The sequence below is a fragment of the Cryphonectria parasitica genome (genome assembly GCF_011745365.1).
Source record: "Cryphonectria parasitica EP155 unplaced genomic scaffold M406scaffold_3, whole genome shotgun sequence".
Lineage (NCBI taxonomy): Eukaryota > Fungi > Ascomycota > Sordariomycetes > Diaporthales > Cryphonectriaceae > Cryphonectria > Cryphonectria parasitica.
In genome coordinates, this window is record NW_024468911.1 from 2,292,417 (window position 1) to 2,313,893 (window position 21,477).

A 21,477-nucleotide genomic window follows, 5' to 3' on the forward strand; every position below is an offset into this window, starting at 1 on the left:
AGTGAAGCCAGCACTCGCAGAACTCGCCGGGGGGGTGCGAGGGATATGAGCGCTACCAGGAGGGGCGCGAATATCATGAGTATGTATGATGGAAAGGCAACGCCTTCACCGATGCAGTTATCAAGGGATCGTTCGACGAGAGCCTGCGTACAAGCACATAGCCGTTCAAAAGTCCAAGTTATACAGACAATGTTGAAATAGGTACCATCATATTCATTTTTCCATAATATACTTTTGATCTAAATAGATGAAAGGCCTCAATTCTGAACATACTGTGCCATTTCAAATAGTCAAGCCTGGAGGGGTTGAGACCTTTCTTTGATGTCCTCTAGTTCGGACTTAAAAGCAATTAGGCATTTGTTGAGATCCAGATCCACTTTCTTTGCCTCGGGATTTTTCGTATATACCATGAAAAAGCATAGCACTTGCAACGGCTGTCTTCGAAATGCTCCAGTACGTCGACGCACAAATTGTCCCAGGCAGCACGAAAAGGTGTGATGTCGGAAATAAAATCCCCGTCGATAAGGAAACCGGCATATGGAGTTGCAAAGTAACTAACCCCATAATGACGGTGGCCTCGCTTCCTGGACTTTTGATGCATGAGTATAAGGAACATCACTTCCACTTAAAGACGAGTCGACGTGCTCTATTAAGGGTAGCATCCATAACACAATCCGATATGTCTTGCAGTTGAGAAGAGGGGAAGCGTGGAGCACAGTTCCATCGTTTCCTGCATCCACGCATGCACTCTTTGGAATCTGGCCCTCGAATCACCTGTTCTGAACATTACCACCTTCTTGCAAAGGTATGCTGATCAGGCCTTCTCTGGGTATCCTTCACTCTGGGCTCCGGGAGAGATCCCCTCATGCCCCCCTCTCCTCCCCCACCACAACGGGATTACTTTCTTTCAAGTTTATTTGTTACGCGTCAAAAAGGCCGCGATTATCGGAGGTCGCCGCATATGCACATCTCTGGCAATATCGGCACATGTGTGATGCATGCCGGATCACGCCGGACATAGGCGGCCTAGAACTCGTCGGTATCCACACTTTTGCTTCGTAGATACGACGGTATAGAGAAGAATTTTTAGGGTCGTCGTTTCTGTTGCGCGGGAGGAAAGGATTTTCTTTTGGTTCTTTTAAGGTGTGATCCATCCTCCGATGCCCACATATTATGATAGCGGTCCGTAGGTTGACTTGAGTATTTGAAATATATATTAAAGACTTGGCTCTGGCACTTGACTTGGACCACGCTGAGTATTTTAAAAAGATTCTGACCCACTCTTTCCATATTTCCACCTTATTTTTGGGTTCGTTGGATGTGATACACAAACCATCATCGCATCACCATGGCCGACGCACACCCAACCCAGGCCGAAGACCACGGGGTCGACGTGCTAAATAAGAAGTCTGCAGCCGACGCCGAGAGCGCCTACGGAGCCTCGACCATCCAAGCGGATGCAGAGAAGCAGAGACCGGCACAGATCGCCTCGGGCAAGAAGCGCCCTGGCAACCTGGTCGGCACGGCTATCGAGACGGAGGCTAGCAAGGGCGCCGGGCTCGATCCCGTGTACGCGGCCAAGGCACAGCTGCTCAATGAGGCGCTTCTTGACATTGGCATGGGCCGATATCAGTGGCTGTTGGTGGTTGTGACGGCGGTGGGCTGGTTCCTAGACGAGGTAAATTATAATTCATCTGGCGCAAATCTCTCTCTTTTAGTCCAAAATAGAAGATACTAACACGGCCCCCCAATCAAGTTCTGGCTCGCCTCCTTCACTATCATCCTTCCAGCCGCCTCCAACGAGGCTCAGTTCTACTACTCCTACCAGAACCCCACAGACCTCATGATCAGCGCCGCGGCGGGCCTCACCCTCGGCGCCGTCATGTGGCCTGTCATGTCGGACCTCTTTGGCCGCAAGCAGATGTTCACCGCCACCGTCGTGCTCATGGGCATGGCGGGTCTCGTTGGTGCGGGCATGGCTGCCTTTACAGGCCTGTGCGTCGTTGCCTTTGTCGTGGGTTTTGCTGTAGGCGGCAACCAGGCTGTTGACGCCATCTATCTCGCCGAGTCACTCCCCGCCAGCCACTCCTGGCTTGTCGCCGCCCAGGGTGCAGCCTGGGGTGTTGGCAGGTTGGTCGCGTATGCCGTGGGCTGGGCGTTCATCGAGCAGTTCACCTGCGGCACGGGGCCAGACGGCACTTCGACCGCGTCGTCCTTTAGCTCGCGGGCGGACCACACCGGTGGAGGAAGCACCTCCACCACCAGCAGCACCACCTCCTCCTCGTCGTCATCATCATCATCATCATCATCATCATCATCATCATCATCGTGCCACTACGTCTCCAACAAGGGCTGGCGGTACACCTGGTGGTGTTTCGGCTGCATCACCCTCTTCCTCTACCTCCTCCGCTTCTCGGTGCGCATGTACGAGACCCCCAAGTCCCTCCTCGCCCGCCGCCGCGACGACGAGGCCGTGCAGACGACGCGCGACATGGCCCATGCCAGCGGCCAGATCACCTGGCTGAACGAGGCGGCCTTTGCGCGCGTCGAGTCGTCCATGATCATCGAGGAAGGAGAAGTCGAGGATGAGGAGGCTGGCACCGCCCAGCGGGCCATCGTCAACAGGCGCAGCGGTGGAGCAGGAGGAGCTGCCGCTGGCATCAGCGCATCCGTCAGGGCCGTGCTGGGCTCCCTCGGTGGACCCCTGGGCCTCGCCTCCCTCGCCCTGCTCTGGGCCTCTCTGGGCCTCACGTTCATCCTGCAGGCCCAGTTCGTCCAGCCCTACCTCGCCACAGCCCACGGCGTCACCCAGGTCACCGCCACCACCGTGACCCGCCCCTACTGGTTTAGCCGCTACGTCTACATCTCCATCTGCGCCATCCCAGGCCCCCTTGTCGCCGCCGCTCTCTCCGAGGTTCCCTTCCTGGGCCGAAGGCGTGCCGGTGCGCTTTTCTCTCTGCTCGCGGGCGTCCTCATGCTCGCGTCCACGGCCTTGCCCTCGCGGAGTGCCTGGCTGGCGTTCGCATGTGTGCTGTCGTTTCTCGAGTATGCGCTGCTGGCTGTTGCTACGGTGTATACTGTGGAGGTATTTGGCGCGCCTGCTCGTGGGGCTGGCGTGGCCGTTGTGGGCTTCTCATGGCGCTTGTTTGGCCTGGTGGCTTGGATCATTGCGGGATATAGCTCAAGCTCGAGCGGTGCAGCTGTTTGGTTCTCAGGAGCACTGTCTGTGGTCGTCGCTGTGGTTTGGGTTTTCTTGCCCAGAGAGACGAGGGCCAAGGCTGCTGCTTAATCGGCTATAGTGGCTGTAGAGATGCCGCCGAGGGATAGTAATGATGGGTGTGCTGGAGTTGGAGAGGCTGGAGAGCAGTTGGTTGGGATTGATACCGCGATACCCGAAATGCATGACGATGAATACGGACGCTTAGGTTAGTCTATTATTGTTATTATTGTAATTATGAAAAAGGGGGACAGGATGAAAAGAAGGAGGGAGGGGAGGACGAGGAAGAGGCAAGACGCCTGCGAACATGGCCTGGCTATCACGAGTAATGAGAGTGTTCAATTGAAAGTAATGGTAGTAAGATTGCATGTGCTCTGCCACAAGTGCTCTGACTCCAAAACAGAGGGTGTACCTTATGGCATGTGCGCTCTCAAGACACAGTATACATCACCCAACATGACAAACAACATCCAATAGATGTCGGCTCAAACGATTCTGCCACCCTGCCCTTCTTAGACCATGCTTTGTGCCGTGGGTTTCTCCCTTTGGACCTGCCCCAAGCGCTTGACCTCGGCGGCATCCGCCAGATCCTCGTCGCTGAGTCCCATGCCCATCCTCTCGCGGCGGTGGATGGCTTGCTCGATAGTCTCCTCGTTGGCAATCTCGCGCACGTCGGCGTCATGTTCAACCTCGAATTTGCGACGGAGGTGCTCCGGGCCGATGAACTGCACGAATTTGGGTCAGTAGGGGGAAGAGGTCTATCTAAAAACTAAAAAGAAAAGAGGGGAGATTGGGACGTACCGTGAGCAGGATAACATAGGCATAGACGCAACCCATAAAGATGCAGATCACCTTGCCATAGTTATACCTCGGAGTCGACTTCCCGTCTTTCACCAGCGGGGAGAGCGGGAACCTCTCGCCGGTGGTGGCCTCGATGGTCGAGCTCGCCGAGCTGACCAGGTTGCCGAGTTGGTAGGACGTGCCCACGACAAAGGTGCGGAATGCGCCGGGAGACAGTTCCATCAGGTGGATGGGTATCACGCCCCACGCGCCCTGGACGCAGAACTGTTCGAAGAAGGCTGCGGCTATCACGCGCTCGGTCGTTACAAAGGTGTACGGGTACAGGAGTGCGCCACCCACGACACAGATGCAGATGATCGAGAGGCGCCGGCCAAAGCTCTGCGAGAGGTAGCCGATCACCGTACCACCAGTCATAGCACCCAAATTAGCGACGACCTGCGTGACGGTCACGGCGTTGGCACCAAATACAAATTGGTTCTGGAGCATCGTGGGGTAGAGACTGGGTTGGAGTTTGGTCAGCTGGGAAAGAAAATTTAAACATCGACATGAGATGAGAACACAAGGACTTACTCTTGGCTACCATGGCTCATAAAGTTGAAGCCGGCCATGAGCAAGACAAGATAGGTGAGCAGAAGCCAGTGTCTCTTCAACGCGACCTTTCCCTCGAGCAAAAATGTCTTGGAGACACTCGAGCCCTCGGTTCGGGCCGTCCTCCGCACAGACTCGCGCTGCTGGTGGACTCTCGTCTCGGGGAGTAGCAGCCGGTAGACGATGATGAGGATGGGCGGGCAAGCGCCGAACCAGAAGAGTGGGCGCCACCCATGAGAGGTAGTGTTCACGAGACCTCGAGAGAAGGCGGTCGCGAGAAGATACCCAAAAGCGTAGCCCTGCTGGAGGATGCCGCTCATCAAGCCTCGGGCTTCCTCTGGAAGATCCTCCAGAGCGGTGGCAGCAGCGTTGCCATAGAGTCCACCCATGGCAATTCCGAAGAGCGCGCGACAGGCAAGAAATTGCTGGTACGTTTGACAGAAACCAGTGCCCTTCACAAGGAAGCCACCGTTAGTGAATTATTTTTTTCTCTCTCTCTCTACTATTGCAACAAGGATTGTGTGTCTCCTGACTTACCAATTCAAGGACGACAAACAGCAGGTTGTTCACGATAAAAGGCCATTTTCTCCCGTAACGGTCGGCTGCGATACCAAAGAGAATCGAGCCCACAGCTAAAAAGAGAAGGACAAGCTGTCAGCTCAAAATCGGCACATGCACGTTGGGTAACCACTGAAAGCTTACATCGAAACATAAGCACCAGAGTAATCCCCCAGGTGATTTCGGCAACAGTCTTTCCAAACGTCTCGGCGAGATCGGTAGCGGTCAGAGAAACGGTGAAGAAGTCAAAGGCATCCCAAGTCTGTATAGTAGGGGGAAAATCAAAAGATCAGCCTCTAATCAGTCTCTAGCTGGGGCAGAGAGATGCAACAGGGAGGATGTAGTGTGAGAGTGAGAAGGTGGCTCCCAAGAATCTCGAGACTTACCCAGCCGAGGAATCCGACACCAAAGAAGGCCCAGTGGTGAGCACTGAGCATCAGCAACAGCTTGATTGGGTTTGGCAGCTTGGTCATGGGAGGCTTCAGGCTGGTGAAGCGAGTGCGGATGTACTCTCCGACAGACATGCCATGGTGTGGCGGCTCATCACCCTGGTGGCCAGCAACAGCACCCTCTCCTTCGAGGCGGTCATGAGCCAGACCATGGTCTACGGTAGGCTTCTCGTGGTCTGCCATGTTTGGTTGCTCAGGTTCGGTGAGTTGGGTTGCGCTGATGCAAGCAGCGCGTTAGGGAAGACGGGGAGAGTGAAGAGATGAAAGAGGACTATGTGCCGCTGGTATTTACTGGTAGCAGTAACACCTGTGTGCAGACACGGAACAAGACGTAGCAAAGTTTGTCGATGGGAAGGTGAAGTAGAAAATATAAGAAAAAAGAGAAGACCACCAAAAGAGTCTGGTAAACACTAGACTAGAGAGGCTGCATGGGGTCAATGGTGCGGGGTTGCACGCCAGTAAACCTAGTGCAGCTTCATGTGCTGGGGAAAGAGCAAAAGGAAGCTGAACTAGGCTTCCCTGGGATTATCTCAGGCCATCCATCATCTCTGATCCCTGGCCCCTTCCTTGCCATGTACAGCAGTACTTGAGTACTTGCCTACAGGACCACATCTTCCATACTAGCAGGTAGACAGACGCCTTCAGCTGGGGTCTTATTCCCTTGGTTCGCATACACATTCCTATCCTCAAGGGTGGGAGACTACAGCCTCGTGAGTTTTCCCCGACTCCAGCATCAATAGCCTGCATCACCTGGCATCACAGTGATTAAACAGAACAGCCCTCTTCTCGATAGTATTGAGACATCCTCACCTCTCTGTCTTGGTATCATTACCACCACCATCATCACAATGTTCTGTCAGTCGAGACCTTTCATCCTCCTTCTGAGCCACACAAACTCTCTCGCCATCGCCAAGGAACAAGAGAAGGGAGAGGGGAAAGGCTCAGGTGACAGTGGCTGCTTGGCAAGCCGCTGTTGATAGAGTGAGCGTCTTCGGTTATGTATGCGGCTGGTTCCCCATGACTGCTGGTGGTCTAAAATCATTGAATCCTTTGATAGTCATTGACCAGGCAAAAAGACATGTCGTTTTCCCCAAAAGAAAAGAAGAAGAAAAATCGGGACCACAATATGCAGAGGACAAGGGTGTTTGGGCTCGGCGATAATGTTCCCCCGCATAATGAACCCCGGGAACTGTGAAGGATCTCTCACGCGGACGATTGCCACCCTCCAAGCATGGCCAGCATGGTTCCAGTTCGTTGCTGAGTGGCTAGTTAATGTGGGGATGACTGGACAAGGGAAGCATCATCTGGGGATGGATGCGAGGCGGTAGGGTAGGTACAGTACAATAGGACACTGGCGCCCTTTTCCTCATACAGATCTGCTGGTCATCGACCTGTCCCTCTTGCCATCATCCTTCTCTCTTTTTAATCCACCCAGTACTGGTACAATCAACATCCTTCCTTGTTTCCGAGAGGTTGGTAGAGTCTTTTCTTACTACTCGAACCGGCCCCTGAGAGAGCCATGGAATTGGGACCGCTGTGGATTGGTTGTCTTATCTGGAGGATGGCTACTGTGTGATGTGGAACATGGGTTCTGACTCAAGGCCCCAATCTATCTATCAATGACAAAGGACTCGACGTAGTACTATTGCAGGTACATGGCTTTGACAAGGTGCACCATGATACCATAGCATGTAACGGTTCTGTTTAGTTCCTGCCCAGCTCCATATCTGATGGGTGGCAGGATTTCTGGGGCATGGAGAGAGAGAGCCTAAAGAGACAGGGGGGTAGGAGTGAACTGTGGGGCCCCTAAGTCTGGGGCCTTGTACTTAGGCGATGCTGGCAGAAAGGGAATTTATCCCCGAAGGGCCTTTGAAGGAATGCCGGCTACCCGGTCAAGGCACAAATATTGTGGTATCGTGCATACTGCCATGATAGTTCTGTAAAACCCAGATTAAACCAGGGATTAGCATAGTATGAGTATGGTAGAATGATATTTTGAAAAAGTCTGATACATGTAGCCTAACACAGCCTCAAGAATGAGCCTGATAGCTAAGCCAGGAAGGCAGGTGACTGGAATATATACTTGGCTGCATGCAGCGGGATTGGTGACGAGAGACTGTAACCTGTGAACATGAACTCCTCTCCTATCAAGGCCACGAATTCTGTATATTCTCATCTTCCTTCTATAGAGTATTCCTAGTTAGTCTTCGCACTAGTAAAGTATGTTTATCTCGCGTGGGAAGTGTTAGGAACCCTTGCGGTCAAATTCACTGCTCTGCATCATTGCGCAATTGCTTCTCATCATGAATGCCATCGGTCCTTTGTTGAACATCTCGTTCCATCTCATCAGCCTCATCCTCCGCAGACCTGCTCTCCCCCTTGCTCTTCTCCCGCGCCGCCTCCTCCTCCTTCTCCTGGCGCTTCAGCTTCTTCAGCTGCTGCTCGACGGCGGCGGCATCGATGTCCTCGAGATTCAGCTCCTGCAGGATTGAGCCAACCAGGAAGCGGTACTGGGTGTGCCCGAGGACGAGATCAGACACGTCGACATTCTCAATGCCCCCCACGTCGGGGATCGCCTGCAGGCCGGCGATTCCGTACTGCAGGCTGTTGGCGCGGTACAGGAAGGCGAGGAGGTAGTCCTTGCTCGAGTACACATTGATCACCCTGCCGGCCACCACAGACCGGATCCGGCGCCAGAGAAGAGGATCAGAGGGGACCGGCCCGCCGATCAGGCAGACCGACTCAACCAGGCCAAATGTCCTGCGGTTCGCCAGCTCAGTCAGGCACGAATAGATGACCCTCGCGCCGAGCGAGTACCCCATGAGCGTCACAGGCCTCTCGCCCTGCACCTTGTTGATGAGCGCATCGGCTAGGACGACGCCAGCCTTTTCGCTTCGCGACATGGCAACGCTGAACGGGTTGTCGATGATGCGAGAGGCCTTAGCCAGGCCGTAGGGCAGGACGAGTGCCGAGGCCAGGGAGGCGAAGATGGTGCGGCTCAGGATCTCCTTCTTGGCGAAGCTCCAGGCGTAGCTCTTGATGTACGTGTTGATGGCGTGGCCCAGGCGGAGCAGCGCCTTCAGCTCCCAGCGCAGCGCAAAGGCCTCAGTGCTATGTCCGCTGAGGACCTGCCAGGGGAGGACGGCCTCGTCCTCCTCCGCGAGCCAGCCTGAGATTCCCACGGCCACTCGGAGGTGTCGGGCGTTCCTGTCTTCGTGTTGCTTACCCCGTTGAAACAGGGAGGGCTTGTTGATGGGCAGAAAGGCGAAGTCCTCCACCTCTTTGGCATATTCGTCCACCATCCTACCCGTCATCCGACCACCATAGGCGCCGAAGAGCACACCGACGAGCGGCGCCGAGCCTGCCAAGGCTCCGAGGTATCCTGCAGTGGCAGTTGCCCCGAGGCCGAGGCCGCCCATCATGCTGCCAACGCCGGCCGCGAGCAACGGTGCTGCCAGACCACCCGTGACACCGATCAGAACCGCTCCAGCCACGGCGCCGAGGCCGACCTTCCACTTCCTTGCTGTCGAGTTCTCAGCTGCCTTATTTTTGGTCTCTTCGTCGGCGTTCATCTGCTGCTTGGCCACCTCGAGGAGGCCCTTGGCAGTGGACATCTCGTCCTGGGCCAACATGTCTACTGAAAGTCCGAGGGAGCTTGTCAGGCGCAGCATCAACACCCGAGACTCTGCCGGATATGACTCCAGCCCCAACAGCAAGAGGAGGATCGAGTGCATGATGAGGATCCGCCGAGCCTCGCTCAGGGCACCGAGAGGTGTCTCCAGCGGCGGAAAGATCTGCTGAAGGTGCACTTTCCCATCGCTCTTCTCTGCGACTGGCTGTTCACGACTCGTTGGGCGTGACTTCTGCTCTGGCTTGGCGGCGCCCCCACGATCCTCCTCTCCTCGCTGGTTGACGGCCTCGCCGACTCTCTGCATGACCTTGTCTCGCCAGCTATCAAAATGACCGAGGGCAGCGTCCTTCAGCTCCATGTTCTCTGGTTTAGAGAGGTCCTTGGTGCGGTTTTCCAGTGCTTTTCGTTGCTTCTCCTCTCTCTTCCGTTCTGTCTCTGCATCCGTACTAGAGGCTTCAGGCGCCGCCACGTCCTCGTCTGCTGGCACATCCTTCTTCTCTTCGTCTGCCACAGCTAAACTTCCGAGGCCTATAGCCACCGAGAATGTCTCCTCGTCCGTGTCAATCTTCTTCTTTTCTTCCAGTGGATGTTCATGATCTTTAGGAGCTCGACTCTCCTCCTTGGCCTGATCTGCTAGCTTTGCCTCGACCTTCACAGCATCGTCCTCCTGTGACTGGTCCGGTGAATGCCCAATCCTCAGCGGTGTGCCGACCTCAGTTTTACTCGGGTCAAAGGCGTCGAGAATCTGTGCCCGCATGCCCTCCATCAAGTCCGCGACGAGAAGCAGCAGGTTCGTCCTATCCTCGCGCGTGGGGAGCACGGTGGCGAGGGACTCTTCCTGGCCATGGCTGCCAGGCTTGGAGTCGGTAGCATCGCCCGTCTCCGTTAGGTTCTTGAGTCTGGACAGCATTTGTCAAGATTTCTTTTCTCTCTTCTATCCTCGACAGTCGATGGGAGACAGACAAAGACGGATTTCTGTTATGACTTTCTCACGTTGGGTGATGTAGAAACTTCGTCCCCCTTTCCTTTAGTTTCTCCCTGCCTCTGCAGAGGCCACCTACTGTGCACATCCGCCCTTCCACACCAAGCAGAGTCAGTGTGATGTCATGGGCCCCTCGTCATGGGCCCTCTCAAACCTAGGGTTAGGGTTCCTTTTTTGAGATCCTGTTCCGAGCCTGGGGGAGGACTGATCGTTAGGGAACGATTAATGGATCAAGTACAGGTAAGTGACTTGACAGCTTCGACCGAGGTCACACGAAGCACGCACTATGACGATTGTGGCAGTTCCTCATCAAAGCAATGGGACGGGAGAATAAGAAGAAAGAAGAAAAACAAGAAATGTACTTCAGACAAAATTACAGCACCACTGTAACGGTTGGTGCAGCCAATGGCCACACCATGCAGTTAGGCTGGATTGAAGCGATCCCATCGCAGTCGGAAGTTTATTAACGGGCCTGTAGCGCTGACCTCATTCATCGTCATTTTCCTCCTTGCGTGTGTTTCCTTCTCCCCCTCCTCGGCCCCTGCATCTCAGAAACAGGCCAAAAGCTGGGGTGATTTACGAGATGTTGCGTCCTCTAATCAAGCTTAACTGTAACAGCGGCTCATAATGAGATCATGGTGTCTGGGAATCATCGTACGAGGCTCTCCTTCGGGAACAAGAATATCTATATGCGCTCTGATGTCAGTATTGAGAACTAGGAATTGTCTCTAAATATGTTGATTACTTGTGCTGGATTGATTATGTACGTAGTCTAGTGCAGACGATGGATGTGGTTAAAAAGGCGATACTCCCACGGTCAAGACTCTCCTTCTTTATTCACCACGAGCTTATATCAAAACACTATAATTTACCATCACACCATTGAGAGACTTATCAATCTCGAATCCAAACAAATCCCTACACAAAGGTTTTCCAGCAACAAGCAACATGGGTATCGGAACCAAGATCAAGGAGGCGCTTCGCGGCGACGACCACGAACACGGAAATGACGATAATACTTCTACACAACACCAATCACAACAGATGCCAGGCAGCTTCCAGAATGATGAGCTCCCTCAGAGGCATGGCGATGGAAAGCCATACACTGCTCCTCACGGCAGCATGATTGGCAATGACGGCCACACAGGCACGGCTGGCAATACTTCAGGTATATTCGCACCCCCTCCCCATAGAAAGAACCCTTCACTCTTTCTCTTACTTCAAGAGCAATGTCCGCCTGTGCAGATGACTGATCATGTCAATAGCCACTTCTGGTGGGAGACACCATGACAACAAGCTGCACAAGAACACCGACCAGTACAACTCCCCCAGGGATGCATACAACACCTCGTCAACCGACAAACCCAGCCACCATACCGGCGACTCGGGCGTCGGCGTAGGCAGCGCAACGTCCACAAGGGACCCTAATCAGAAAGATGCAGCATACTGGGGTAACATCCCCCAGGGCACCCAAGGAGGAGCGACGACGAGGGAGTTGCCCGATCGGTCCACCGGCCACCATCACCATCACCAACAACACCATCACGACGGCCAGCACGCTGATCAGGCCGTGGGCGGCGGTGTGTACAACTCGGTCACGGGCGCAGGTAGCCAAGAGCATCCGGGCATGCATGCTACCACTGGCCAGTCCAGCGGCAGAACCGGCGATCCTCTATCGTCCGGCAGCAAGGGCATCCCTTTATCCTCTGCTGGCGGGAATAGCGGCACTGCTGGAAACAACGACATTTACGACGAAAGAACCAGACGCCATGGTGACGGCGGCGGTGCGCCCACGTCGCGGAATGATCATACCGGAGCGGGACTGGCCGGCGTGGGTGCTGCCACCGCCGGCGCGGCAGGATATGCGGCGCATGAGCACGGCGGGCACCACCAAGGAGGACGTGACAACACTGGCTCTACGGGTGGTCATGCGGGTTACAATGATGGCCAGCAATCTGGAACGGCCCCGGGTGTACCTCACAGTAGCATGCTTGACCCTGATCAGGGCTTCAGCGGTGCGACTGGACACCACAGCAGCAGCGGAGGAGGAGGAGGAGGAGGAGGAGGTGGTGGTGGTGGCCTGGGAACTGGGACCGCTGCCAACTCTTCGGTCGGCGGCACAGGATTTTCTGGATCAGACCCATCATCAACGTCTGGCGCGGGGAGTACCAATCCCAACCACTTCGGTCCTGGCCATGAAGGATCCAAGGTTCTTCACCCGTGTGAGCACTGTGGACGGGATAATGATATCAGCAAGTACTTCAGCAAGGATGTGGCGTATCGTCTGGGCCAGTAAATTGGTTATCATGTCTAGCAACGTATGATTGTACTTGATTATGAATCATTCATTTAATTTTGTGAATTTGGGGTATTTTTTGAATGGACTTTTGTCTCCTGCGCAGCATAGTAGAAAACGTGTATCCAAGGAGAAACTTTCAAAGCTCAGGGTTAGGTAACCCTGGCCATCTTTCCGCTTCCTGACTTTCCTCACAGAGGGCAGTCAGAATTTGATGCGACACTCATCTCAACGACAACCCATTCCACAACGACAAAATGCCATCAACAGACCCAGTGGGCCAAGAAGCCCTCCCCATCGATAATGACGCACCGTCGAAATCAACCTCACAACCCCCTACTCTACCCCCTAATGTTTCCATATTCTCCCCCCAGGACAAGCTAGCCTCAAAGACCCTCCTAGAAGCCCGTATCTTCACCCGCCTTACCGTCAGCGAACAGACAGACCCTTCCCAGCTCGCCAAGGCCCTCGCGGCAAGCCGAGACGTCAATCAGGGCTTTTGCTTAAGTCACGGCAACGTGGCGCTGGTCTTTGATGCCGAGCAGCAGCAGCAGCAGCAGCAGCAGGAGGAGGAGGAGGAGGAGAAGGTGAAGGATGCGCATCACGAGCACGTTAGGGCGGTGTGCCTTGCCCTCAAGGACCGGGACATAGGCCTGGACATTGCTGGGTGTGTGTTTGATGCCTCGGGTGCGTTGCAGGCTGGCTTCCAGTTTGACAGGTTGAGCGATGGGGCGGTGCTGGTGATTGACCTGATGGGCAATGGAGACGATGATGACGACTCCTCGGACGAAGAGGCTAATTTGGGGGCTCTTTTGGCCGGAGGGGAGGTAGTACAGTAGAGAGGGATAATTGGCTAAGAGAGAGACCATTCAGAACGATGTCTTGTTTTTATTATTATTATTATTATTATTTCGGGAAGGGGGGGGGGGGGGCAGGTGTCCTCAAAACGCCGGCCGTCCACAATCAAAAGATCCACGAGATATTTCAGCATCAAAGTCACAGAAGAACGGTCTTGAAGGTTGGCAAATCTTGCAGGATCTGTTTTCAAATGAGACATATGAGGGTGCAGCTGAAGAAGTCAACACACAAGCCACCGCGAAGATCCAGCGTGAAAGCCAACAACATATGGCGCCATGATCTCGTGTTTGACCATCCACCGCGGCTCTCCCAAACATCTGCGACACCAGTCACACAAGAAGGACAGTGGAGCGCACTCCCCCCACACCCCGGGGCAGCAGAAGGCTGCTCAGCCAATACCATCCTCCCACTCATCTCTAGATCTTCGACGCGAGGACCCCACCCTTGATAATGATGGGCTGCTCGCTGGAGAAGTTCTTGATGTCCCCCATGACCTCGGCGCCGTGCGCCTGACCACCCTTGGCGAAACCCTCAAGGTCGTCCCAGATCAGGGTGGCCTGCACCGAGTAAGGCTGCGCCTCGTTCCGCAGGTCGGTCACATAGTACTGCTTGAGGCCGAAGGAGGTCCACTTGCTGGTCACCAGGGGCATGTGTGTCTTGAGGTAATAGTCCATGTCGAAGGTATAGCCCTCCTTGGCGGGGTAGAGGACGGTGACGGTTGCGGAGGAAGACATTTTGTATAGTTGGTGGTGGTGGTGGTGGTGGTGGTGGGTGGTGATATTGAGTGGATGATATTCTTGTTGAATTTTGCAGTGTTGTTGTTCCGATATCTTTCAAAAGGTCGAACTCGTTCCAAGAGAATAGAAAACGTTGGCAGGGCCTGTGGAGATTGTTTTATATCTCTCCCTTCGAGTGCTATACTAGTGCGTCCCGAGGTTGCTTTTCCCGCAACCCCGCTCTGGTGGAGTTCAATTTGTCAGGATGCAGAGTGTGATGGCATGTTGGAGCCAAAAATTGGGGCCCTGGAGCTGCAACGCAGCAGGGCAAACAGTGATGATAAGTAAAGAACCTATCGATATGTTGGGATGTTCCAGACGCCATACACTGCCGAGAAGCTTGGACAGGGGTTCAAATGTCTAGAGACAACCTCGTGACTGTAAAAAGTAGGGACAATGTGCATGAAGAACTCAACGGAATTTTATAAGTGGACAGATTAGACAATGATAAAAAGCAAAGGAAGGTAAAAAGAAAGAAATAAAACAGACACCTTTTCTCCTCTCGACGATTATCAGTGAAGGGAAGTAACGAAATAGAGATGACCAATGACTTTGGCATGAAGGGTGAGATTCAGACAGTGACAGATCTCGCCCAAAGAAGTTTAATGGAAACCCTTTCTCAAAGTCCCATAATGAAACCTTCCATAGTCTCCTTGAAAACTATCCAATGACATGTCTATGTACTTATCGTAGCTCACACATCGCTCAACAACCCAAGACTTGAAGGTATGCTTGTGATGCTGCAGACAGGACATGGGCCAGGGCAATCATCTCTCATCTTGCAATTCTGCAGACAGGACATGGGCCAGGGCAATCATCTCTCATCTTGCAATTCCTTACTGTGATATTTCGATCAGTTTTTCATTGGTCAATGTGAGAAGATCGGACCCATGCCTTGGATGTAGGTAAGCATGTGGTTTTTTCTACCGCCAGCTGTTAGTGACGTTTACACGTGCTGTATGTGCGAAACTGCTGCAGCATCTACCTCTGTCAACCACAAGAAGCATAAGCGCTGTAACATCTGCACAACATTAGGTCACTGTTTGCTTGAATAATTTCTGAGTGTTGAATCGGACTTCAGGCATGGACATTTTGAAATATTTCATACATGCAGCAACAGGATATCTTCTTGCTCCAGTGCTCTCGGCCCGCCTGTGAAAGCCCCCTGTACAGCGCCTATTCCGCATAAGCCAATCAGCAACTGGCGAGGCAGACCACATCACTAGGGAACACCATCCTGGACAAACTACAAGCTCAAATTTCCCCCGATGGTTTTTTCTTCTTCTCAAAACAACATCATCTTATACTTCCCCTACTCAAGTAATTCATAATGACTACCGCTCCAAAGAACTGGCGAGACAAGGTCTGGCTTGTGTGGTTTGTCCTGCAAGTCTTCATCATCCTCTGTAAGCAGTCCCACCTCAATTCTATCTCCCCGAGGCGGCCTCTCCCAGGCAGCGCAGCCTCACTCTTGCTGCGTTTCTGAGGCCCATGACGCGCAACACATACTTCAGTAACTAAGACTTACTCTCTCTCATATCACAAGTCATCGATGGCGTACCCTACTTCTACCCAACATGGCTGTACCAACCCAAGGGAAGCCCACTGCACTTCCTCCAGCAACTCAGAGACCATGACATCTCTACATACAATGACCCTCTTATCCAGGACCATAGTAAGTGGCATGGCAGCACACCAACAGAAACACACACATTTAGCTCAATGGGACTGACTCTTTCTCCCCTCCGCCCTCACAGTGGCCCCCAACTTCATGCCCTTCCTTTTCTCCATCGAGCTCGGCTTTCAGCTCCCCGTCACCCTGTACTCCGCCTACCGCCTCAACAAAGGCACGACGACCGGCGCTCACGAGCTCCTCCTCCTCGTGTATGCGGTGGAGACAGCCTTTAGTACCATGTTGTGCATGAACCACGCGCTGTATCTCGACCCGAGCGACTTCACTCCTGAGCAGAAGGATGCCTTCCTCTACCAGCTGATGGGGCCGTGGGTTGCGTTTCGTGAGTAGCTCTTGATTTTTTTCTCTTGCTCTTCTTTCTTTTTGATGACAATGATGTTGCGCCCCCCCCCCTTTTTCCCCCCCCCTCTGCCCTAGTCTATGCTTGGGGAGGCCCCTATGTGCAAGGGCTGATTTTCTGAGAATTATAGCCTTGTTGATGTTTGTGGATATGTACTGGCGATTGTATACACGTGTTTCGGCGGCGAACTCAACCATAAAGAAGAATCAGTAGGGTGGGCGGACGAATGGATAGAGGCGTGGACGAGTCGATTCAAAAGGCGTTGCGAAATACAATTCTGAATTTGGAGTACTCATAGTAGAAACCATTAAGCGCCTGGAGTATCAATCTAACCGTTGCCCATAGATAGATAGGCTCAGTATATATATGTAAATGTATACATGAACCCTCTGCTTGTAAATATCATTACACCACCCAAGATCCTTTCCTCCTAAACCAGAGCTTTCCGTTCAAGCTTCTCAGTCTACGTTTCGCTTCGCCATTGGTATCCCCCACCCGTTGCCCACCCCGTTGAGTCCATATCCCAACGGCGTTGCACCGCCCAGCGCGCGGCCTCTAACCCGACTGGGCAGTACGATACCGAAGAAATACACGCCCGTGATACACGCGCCGGCCAGGAATGACACGAGGCTGTAGAAGACGGTGCTCGTGTAGATATGGCCGCCGATGCCCTGCCACTCGATCTTGCCCTCCGTCTTGGGCAGCGACGGCGTGGGGAACCAGCGCACGCTGAAGCTCAGGGGCAAAGGGTCGCCGATGATCAGCTTGCGGGTCCAGCTGCCGGCCATGTGGCTCAGAGGGCTTGTGCTGTACGCGATTCCCGAGTCCAGCACGCCGCTGTCGTGGGGGTGGATGTGGTGCTTCGGGGTGCTGTGCAGCAGCACGTTCAGGTGCGTGCTGATGTGCATGTGGCTCGCCTGCAGCGTCCCTGCGAGCGCGAACACCAGCGGTATGTACTCCTGCTCGGCGGGCTGCTCGCCGACATACTCAATGTGCGGGGCCGGTCGGGCGGGGAGGCGGCAGGACAGAGGGGCGTCGGAGTGGATGTAGAACTCAAGGAGGTGGAAGAAGGGGTCTGAGACCATGGGGATGGTGCAATTGACCTCGCCCTCGATGCCGTAGTGGAACTCGAGGGGTTTCCCAGTCTCTTCACACACGGGGAAAGGGATCCATTGGATCTCGTGGTTCTCGGGGTTCTCGATGTGTTCGCCAGTCTCTCTGTTGGTGTTGAGGAACCAAGGGGAGTCAGTACGCAGTCGTCCCAGGGAGAGTAGAGATGAGAAGGCCCAAGGCGCAAGAGCGATCGCGCAAACCTTATATGGCTCGTCCACTTCCAGTGTCTCCTTGTCTCTCAGAGGGTGTGCGGCTTATCGCCAGGGTGTGGAGGGAACTTACGAGCTCCTGTTCATGCACTCAACACTAATAGCAGCGCCATAGTGATATGAAGGAAGCGAGAGCTGGCTGGCCGGCGACGAGCTCGCTTGCACCACTGCGCTAAAGAGCAGCGCGAGGAGGAGGCCCAGCAATGTCTGCATGGTCAGTCGCGATCTTGCTCCGGAGCTGGTGACCAAGTGAACTAGGGCTTCCTCCGGTTCATGTTGTGGCAATCTGGGCGGGCGATGGGACGCAAGCAAAAGGGGAGTAGGGCGCAAAGGAAGAAGAAGAAGAAAAAGAAAGGAAGCACTGAAAGGTCGAAGGATGGATGAACCGAACGAATTGGGAAACGTGGCAATCGGCGCCGGTGCGGCAAGAAAATAGAACCCACAGCGGGTTTTCAGGGCCGCAGCGCCCAAAGCTCATCACTGTAGTTTACCCTTTGTGGGAAGAGAAGGAAGCTATGGCCTCCGTAATTTATAATCTAACACCTTTGGGGAAAGTAAGCTATTCTCTAAAGAAATTTGACAGCTCTTTACAGAAGATTTATCCGCTTCATTCCGCATTTGAGCTTCATAGCTGTGACCTACATGTATGCTCAAGCCATCCCATCAATATAAAATCAATAAGTCTGTCAGGCTCAACGAGGTTGTAAATATCTTGTGCTTATGGAAGTTAATGAGCTCGGTGTAAAATACTTCAGAATTAGGTGCTGCATATCTGCAGCCCAAAGTCCCCAGCACCCCCAGCTCGGTAGGGGTGGACCCCTGTAATTAAGGGCCCAAGCAACCCCCCACCAACCGCCGATAGGTGTTGGCTACGGGGAGCATGACGCGGTATCAGGCGCGTAGATTGATTTTCAGAACAACGACATCCACTTTCCAAGTTGCACCACAGCGCTTCGCCGCGACAAAACAACAACGATCCGGTGGCTCATCGCAGGGGCGCCGGCCCAGCGGTGGTCATGGACGACTTCTCAGACGATGGGTTCGACGAACTCAACGATACGACGCTACAGGAACTTGAGAATCATGCTATCCAGTTTACCCAGGCGCAGAGGTTCGATCAGTCGCAGTCGCAGGCTCTCAAGGACATTGACGACTACGGTTTGGAGGAGGACGACGACCTGGACGACGCGCTCGTTTTAGACGAGTCTGCGAATGCGCCGGTGCGTCCAGTTGTCGAGAGACAGACAGGCTCCACAGCCGCGCCCTTTGCCCAAGATGCGCGCCAGCTCCCGAGCCGGAGCTTCCAACAGCCACGATGGCAGCAGCAGCCCGTTACTGGTGCAAAGCCTCCCACACAGTATTCGACAATACGGAACTCTGGTCCTACCTCCAGCCGATATGCTGCTCCCGGACCCCATATGCCCCTACGAATGGGTCCTCCCCCACTTCCCGGCCCAGACCGATACGGTGCTCCTCAGTCGACCTCCTCGTCCTCCTCCTTTCGCCCGGGACACCAGCATCCCCAAGGCCCGCAACAGCAGGGCGGGGGCGGCGCCATACCGCAGAGCCAGAACAACTTGGTCGAAGCCCTTCAAGCACGTTTGCGGGCCCTCGAAAATGACCTTAACTCGGCCAGAGGAGAGGTCTCCATCGTCCGATCCAAGTACGAAAAGTCCATTTCAACCCACGAGGCTGAGCTCTCGAGGCTGAAGAAACAGAATGCTGAAGCACTCGCAAAGCAACAGCGTCTTGTGGACGCTGCCATCCAGAACGAGAAGACTGCCGCGACCGAGCTGCAGTTCACACGCCAGGATCTGAGGGAGGAGCTGCAGCGGTCCAAGAAGCAGCGTTCAGAGTCTGGGCAGGCCGGCACGTCAACCCCCAAGAAGAACAAGGCGAATGTGCGCAACAACGTTGCGGACGGTTTCGACGATGTAGAGATCCTGCCAAGCCCATCCAAGGCCCAAGGCGGTGCCAAGGGCAAAGGAAAGTCAGCCTCTTTCCCAGGGCCTGGAGAGAGGACACCCAGTAGGGCCAAGAGGAAACGACCGGCAATAGAGAGCCCCGTGACAGCGTTGGAGGTGGAAGACGATGTGGCCATGGTAGATCCAGCACCTCCTGGTGGCGGTGCGCAGCCGCCTGGATCAAATCTCCGGTCGACTGCCCTGCCCTATGATCTTCTACGTCTGGTTCTCGATCACGGGGCCATCTACGGCCAGCCCTTGACTTTTGATCTGCTTGCTCGATACACCTTCCCGTCAGATCCGGACCAGTCCTTTGCGGGCATCATTTTCCAGAAACTACCTTCTCTGGGCGATCCCCAAGACCCTCTGCGCTTGCTTATCGACTTTTGCAACATGATCATTGACCTCTGGGATCAATGCTTGAAAGAAAAATACTATGAGCCCATCTTTGACCTTGCATCGCTTGTCACCTTCATCTTACAACTCAACACAATACCAGTGGCGCCCTACATCACCTCGACGTTGATACCTGTGGCGCAGACTACCATCCTGCTTCTCGCGGTCCCTCGATTCGAAAGTGTGAACGGCGACCTCTCCACAAGCCTGGACGAGAAGATTCCGCACCTCATCCTCAATATCGATACCGAAGGCACCCTCCAGCTCATGTACCTTACGGCTCTTGGCTGTGTCGACTCCTATTTGCTCAACCCCGAGTACCCTTTGGACCTCGGCCCCGATCGTGACTCGCCACAGAGACTCTATTGGAAGATGGTGGAGATAGACTTCGTGCTTGCCATGATCTCACATAAACAACCGCACGACGAGTTCCTCAGGATTCTCAGGCTACTATGCACATCCTGTCTTCCCGACTCCATCGGTCCCATCACAGGCAAAGAGGCTCGTGATCCGGTCTTCGTGGCACAGGCCCTCATTGAGCGCGTGAGCAAGGTCATGCACATGCCTCACCTGTGGGTGACGCCCGCCGATTCGGCTGGGGCCTATGGACATCGGCAGTGCCTTGTTCGGCTGGAGGCCTTGAGGACGCTGATGGCCTTTGCGCAGTCGCCCTTCGGTGCAAAACAGATGGTATTCAGCGACGTCGCCATACCAAGGCTGGTGAATGTATTGTGCGGCGCTATTGATGCGCTGTATAATATGGACGTACCAGTCAAGCTTTTCCAGCCAACAGATGATGATTCCGAGGGTGAGGCGGCAGAAGCCTCCAATGAAATGGCAGCAGATGTAGACATGATTTACAAAGTCCCCAAGGAGACGACCAGACCACCAGCTGAAGACACCAACACCAACCCATTCTCAGCCACCAGTGAAGAGACCCTTGATCCCAATCCCACACCGCTTCTATACACGCTCATCTCCTCCATCGTCCTCCTGCTGCACGCGCTGGTGACAGACCCGTCGACCTCGGCACACATCGACATGCGCGCCAAGCTGTCAACATCGCATGGCGCGTCCCAGAAGTACCTGCTGGCGTTGTCGCGTCTCAATTACGTTGAAGAGGACCTGATTCTGGAGGCGGGAATCGACCCGGTCACCTGTGACCGAGCAGCTGATCTCTTGGAAGTAGCCATCACCCCGGTTGAGGCGGAAGGGGTCGAGGAGGTATTCCAGCCGGCAGAGGAGGCATTTGGTTAACGGCCCCAAGGCCAGCCGTTGCGGCACGGTTCTTGATTAATCTGGCGCGCCGATGGTAGTAGGAAAGAAGTATGCTTGATGTGTTTTATGAGGTATGACGGCATGCGAATGTGGTATCACTGTCTCCTTCTGGTTTGGCTACGTGAGACGTATAGCTGGACACATCTCTTGTTCTTCCTATCAATGTTGCATATCAGAGACAGCAATTCACAAGAAGCTCAACGTGGATTATTCATGGTTGGGAATATAATTCGTTTCAATTCATTAGAGGGCAACAAGAGGAGATATGTCTAATGGGGCGCCTAGAAGCCACATCTTCTATAGACAACATATTCTTCCATCCGCCATC

At 54.1% G+C, this 21,477-nt stretch overlaps 8 protein-coding genes across 8 annotated transcripts; 4 read left to right on the forward strand and 4 right to left on the reverse strand.

Moving 5' to 3' along the window:
- The first annotated feature begins 901 nt into the window (after positions 1–901).
- On the forward strand, positions 902–3,579 carry M406DRAFT_288314 (MFS general substrate transporter). The gene is made up of 5 exons (XM_040918787.1): positions 902–1,143; positions 1,214–1,678; positions 1,757–2,211; positions 2,266–2,550; positions 2,632–3,579. The coding sequence occupies exons 2-5, from the start codon at positions 1,349–1,351 to the stop codon at positions 3,287–3,289; spliced, it is 1,728 nt and encodes a 575-aa protein (XP_040778278.1). The 5' UTR covers positions 902–1,143; positions 1,214–1,348; the 3' UTR covers positions 3,290–3,579.
- A 150-nt stretch (positions 3,580–3,729) lies between these two features.
- On the reverse strand, positions 3,730–5,796 carry M406DRAFT_328403 (MFS general substrate transporter; the record flags this gene model as incomplete). The annotated part of the gene is made up of 6 exons (XM_040920325.1): positions 3,730–3,942; positions 4,019–4,517; positions 4,589–5,058; positions 5,144–5,238; positions 5,309–5,426; positions 5,551–5,796. The coding sequence occupies 6 exons, from the start codon at positions 5,794–5,796 to the stop codon at positions 3,730–3,732; spliced, it is 1,641 nt and encodes a 546-aa protein (XP_040778279.1).
- Positions 5,797–7,880: 2,084 nt separating this feature from the next.
- Positions 7,881–10,154, reverse strand: M406DRAFT_255061 (DUF726-domain-containing protein; the record flags this gene model as incomplete). Its single annotated transcript, XM_040917010.1, has 2 exons — positions 7,881–9,748; positions 9,968–10,154. 2 exons carry the CDS (start codon positions 10,152–10,154, stop codon positions 7,881–7,883), a joined length of 2,055 nt encoding a protein of 684 aa, XP_040778280.1.
- Positions 10,155–12,779: 2,625 nt separating this feature from the next.
- Positions 12,780–13,361, forward strand: M406DRAFT_69475 (uncharacterized protein; the record flags this gene model as incomplete). The annotated part of the gene is made up of 1 exon (XM_040925274.1): positions 12,780–13,361. The coding sequence occupies one exon, from the start codon at positions 12,780–12,782 to the stop codon at positions 13,359–13,361; it is 582 nt and encodes a 193-aa protein (XP_040778281.1).
- Positions 13,362–13,543: 182 nt separating this feature from the next.
- Positions 13,544–14,197, reverse strand: M406DRAFT_355536 (uncharacterized protein). The gene has a single exon (XM_040923197.1). The coding sequence runs from the start codon at positions 14,112–14,114 to the stop codon at positions 13,797–13,799; it is 318 nt and encodes a 105-aa protein (XP_040778282.1). The 5' UTR covers positions 14,115–14,197; the 3' UTR covers positions 13,544–13,796.
- Positions 14,198–15,486: 1,289 nt separating this feature from the next.
- M406DRAFT_69477 (uncharacterized protein) lies at positions 15,487–16,179 on the forward strand (the record flags this gene model as incomplete). Its single annotated transcript, XM_040925275.1, has 3 exons — positions 15,487–15,562; positions 15,703–15,831; positions 15,914–16,179. The coding sequence occupies 3 exons, from the start codon at positions 15,487–15,489 to the stop codon at positions 16,177–16,179; spliced, it is 471 nt and encodes a 156-aa protein (XP_040778283.1).
- Positions 16,180–16,449: 270 nt separating this feature from the next.
- Positions 16,450–17,826, reverse strand: M406DRAFT_355537 (uncharacterized protein). The gene is made up of 2 exons (XM_040923198.1): positions 17,585–17,826; positions 16,450–17,407 (listed from the first exon to the last, which is right to left on the reverse strand). The coding sequence occupies exons 1-2, from the start codon at positions 17,722–17,724 to the stop codon at positions 16,648–16,650; spliced, it is 900 nt and encodes a 299-aa protein (XP_040778284.1). The 5' UTR covers positions 17,725–17,826; the 3' UTR covers positions 16,450–16,647.
- A 701-nt stretch (positions 17,827–18,527) lies between these two features.
- Positions 18,528–21,128, forward strand: M406DRAFT_39213 (uncharacterized protein; the record flags this gene model as incomplete). The annotated part of the gene is made up of 2 exons (XM_040924094.1): positions 18,528–20,717; positions 20,808–21,128. 2 exons carry the CDS (start codon positions 18,528–18,530, stop codon positions 21,126–21,128), a joined length of 2,511 nt encoding a protein of 836 aa, XP_040778285.1.
- Between the last annotated feature and the right edge of the window lie 349 nt (positions 21,129–21,477).

Excerpts from the sequence above, each read along its gene's own strand:
- M406DRAFT_355537 (XM_040923198.1), bottom strand. The coding sequence starts at position 17,724 with ATGCAGACATTGCTGGGCCTCCTCCTCGCGCTGCTCTTTAGCGCAGTG. Across the intron at positions 17,408-17,584 it reads GAGTGCATGAACAGGAGCTC|AGAGACTGGCGAACACATCG; the intron begins GTAAGTTCCCTC and ends CAACACCAACAG.
- M406DRAFT_288314 (XM_040918787.1), top strand. The coding sequence starts at position 1,349 with ATGGCCGACGCACACCCAACCCAGGCCGAAGACCACGGGGTCGACGTG. Across the intron at positions 1,679-1,756 it reads TGGGCTGGTTCCTAGACGAG|TTCTGGCTCGCCTCCTTCAC; the intron begins GTAAATTATAAT and ends CCCCCAATCAAG. Across the intron at positions 2,551-2,631 it reads GCGGCCTTTGCGCGCGTCGA|CGGTGGAGCAGGAGGAGCTG; the intron begins GTCGTCCATGAT and ends CAACAGGCGCAG.
- M406DRAFT_355536 (XM_040923197.1), bottom strand. The coding sequence starts at position 14,114 with ATGTCTTCCTCCGCAACCGTCACCGTCCTCTACCCCGCCAAGGAGGGC.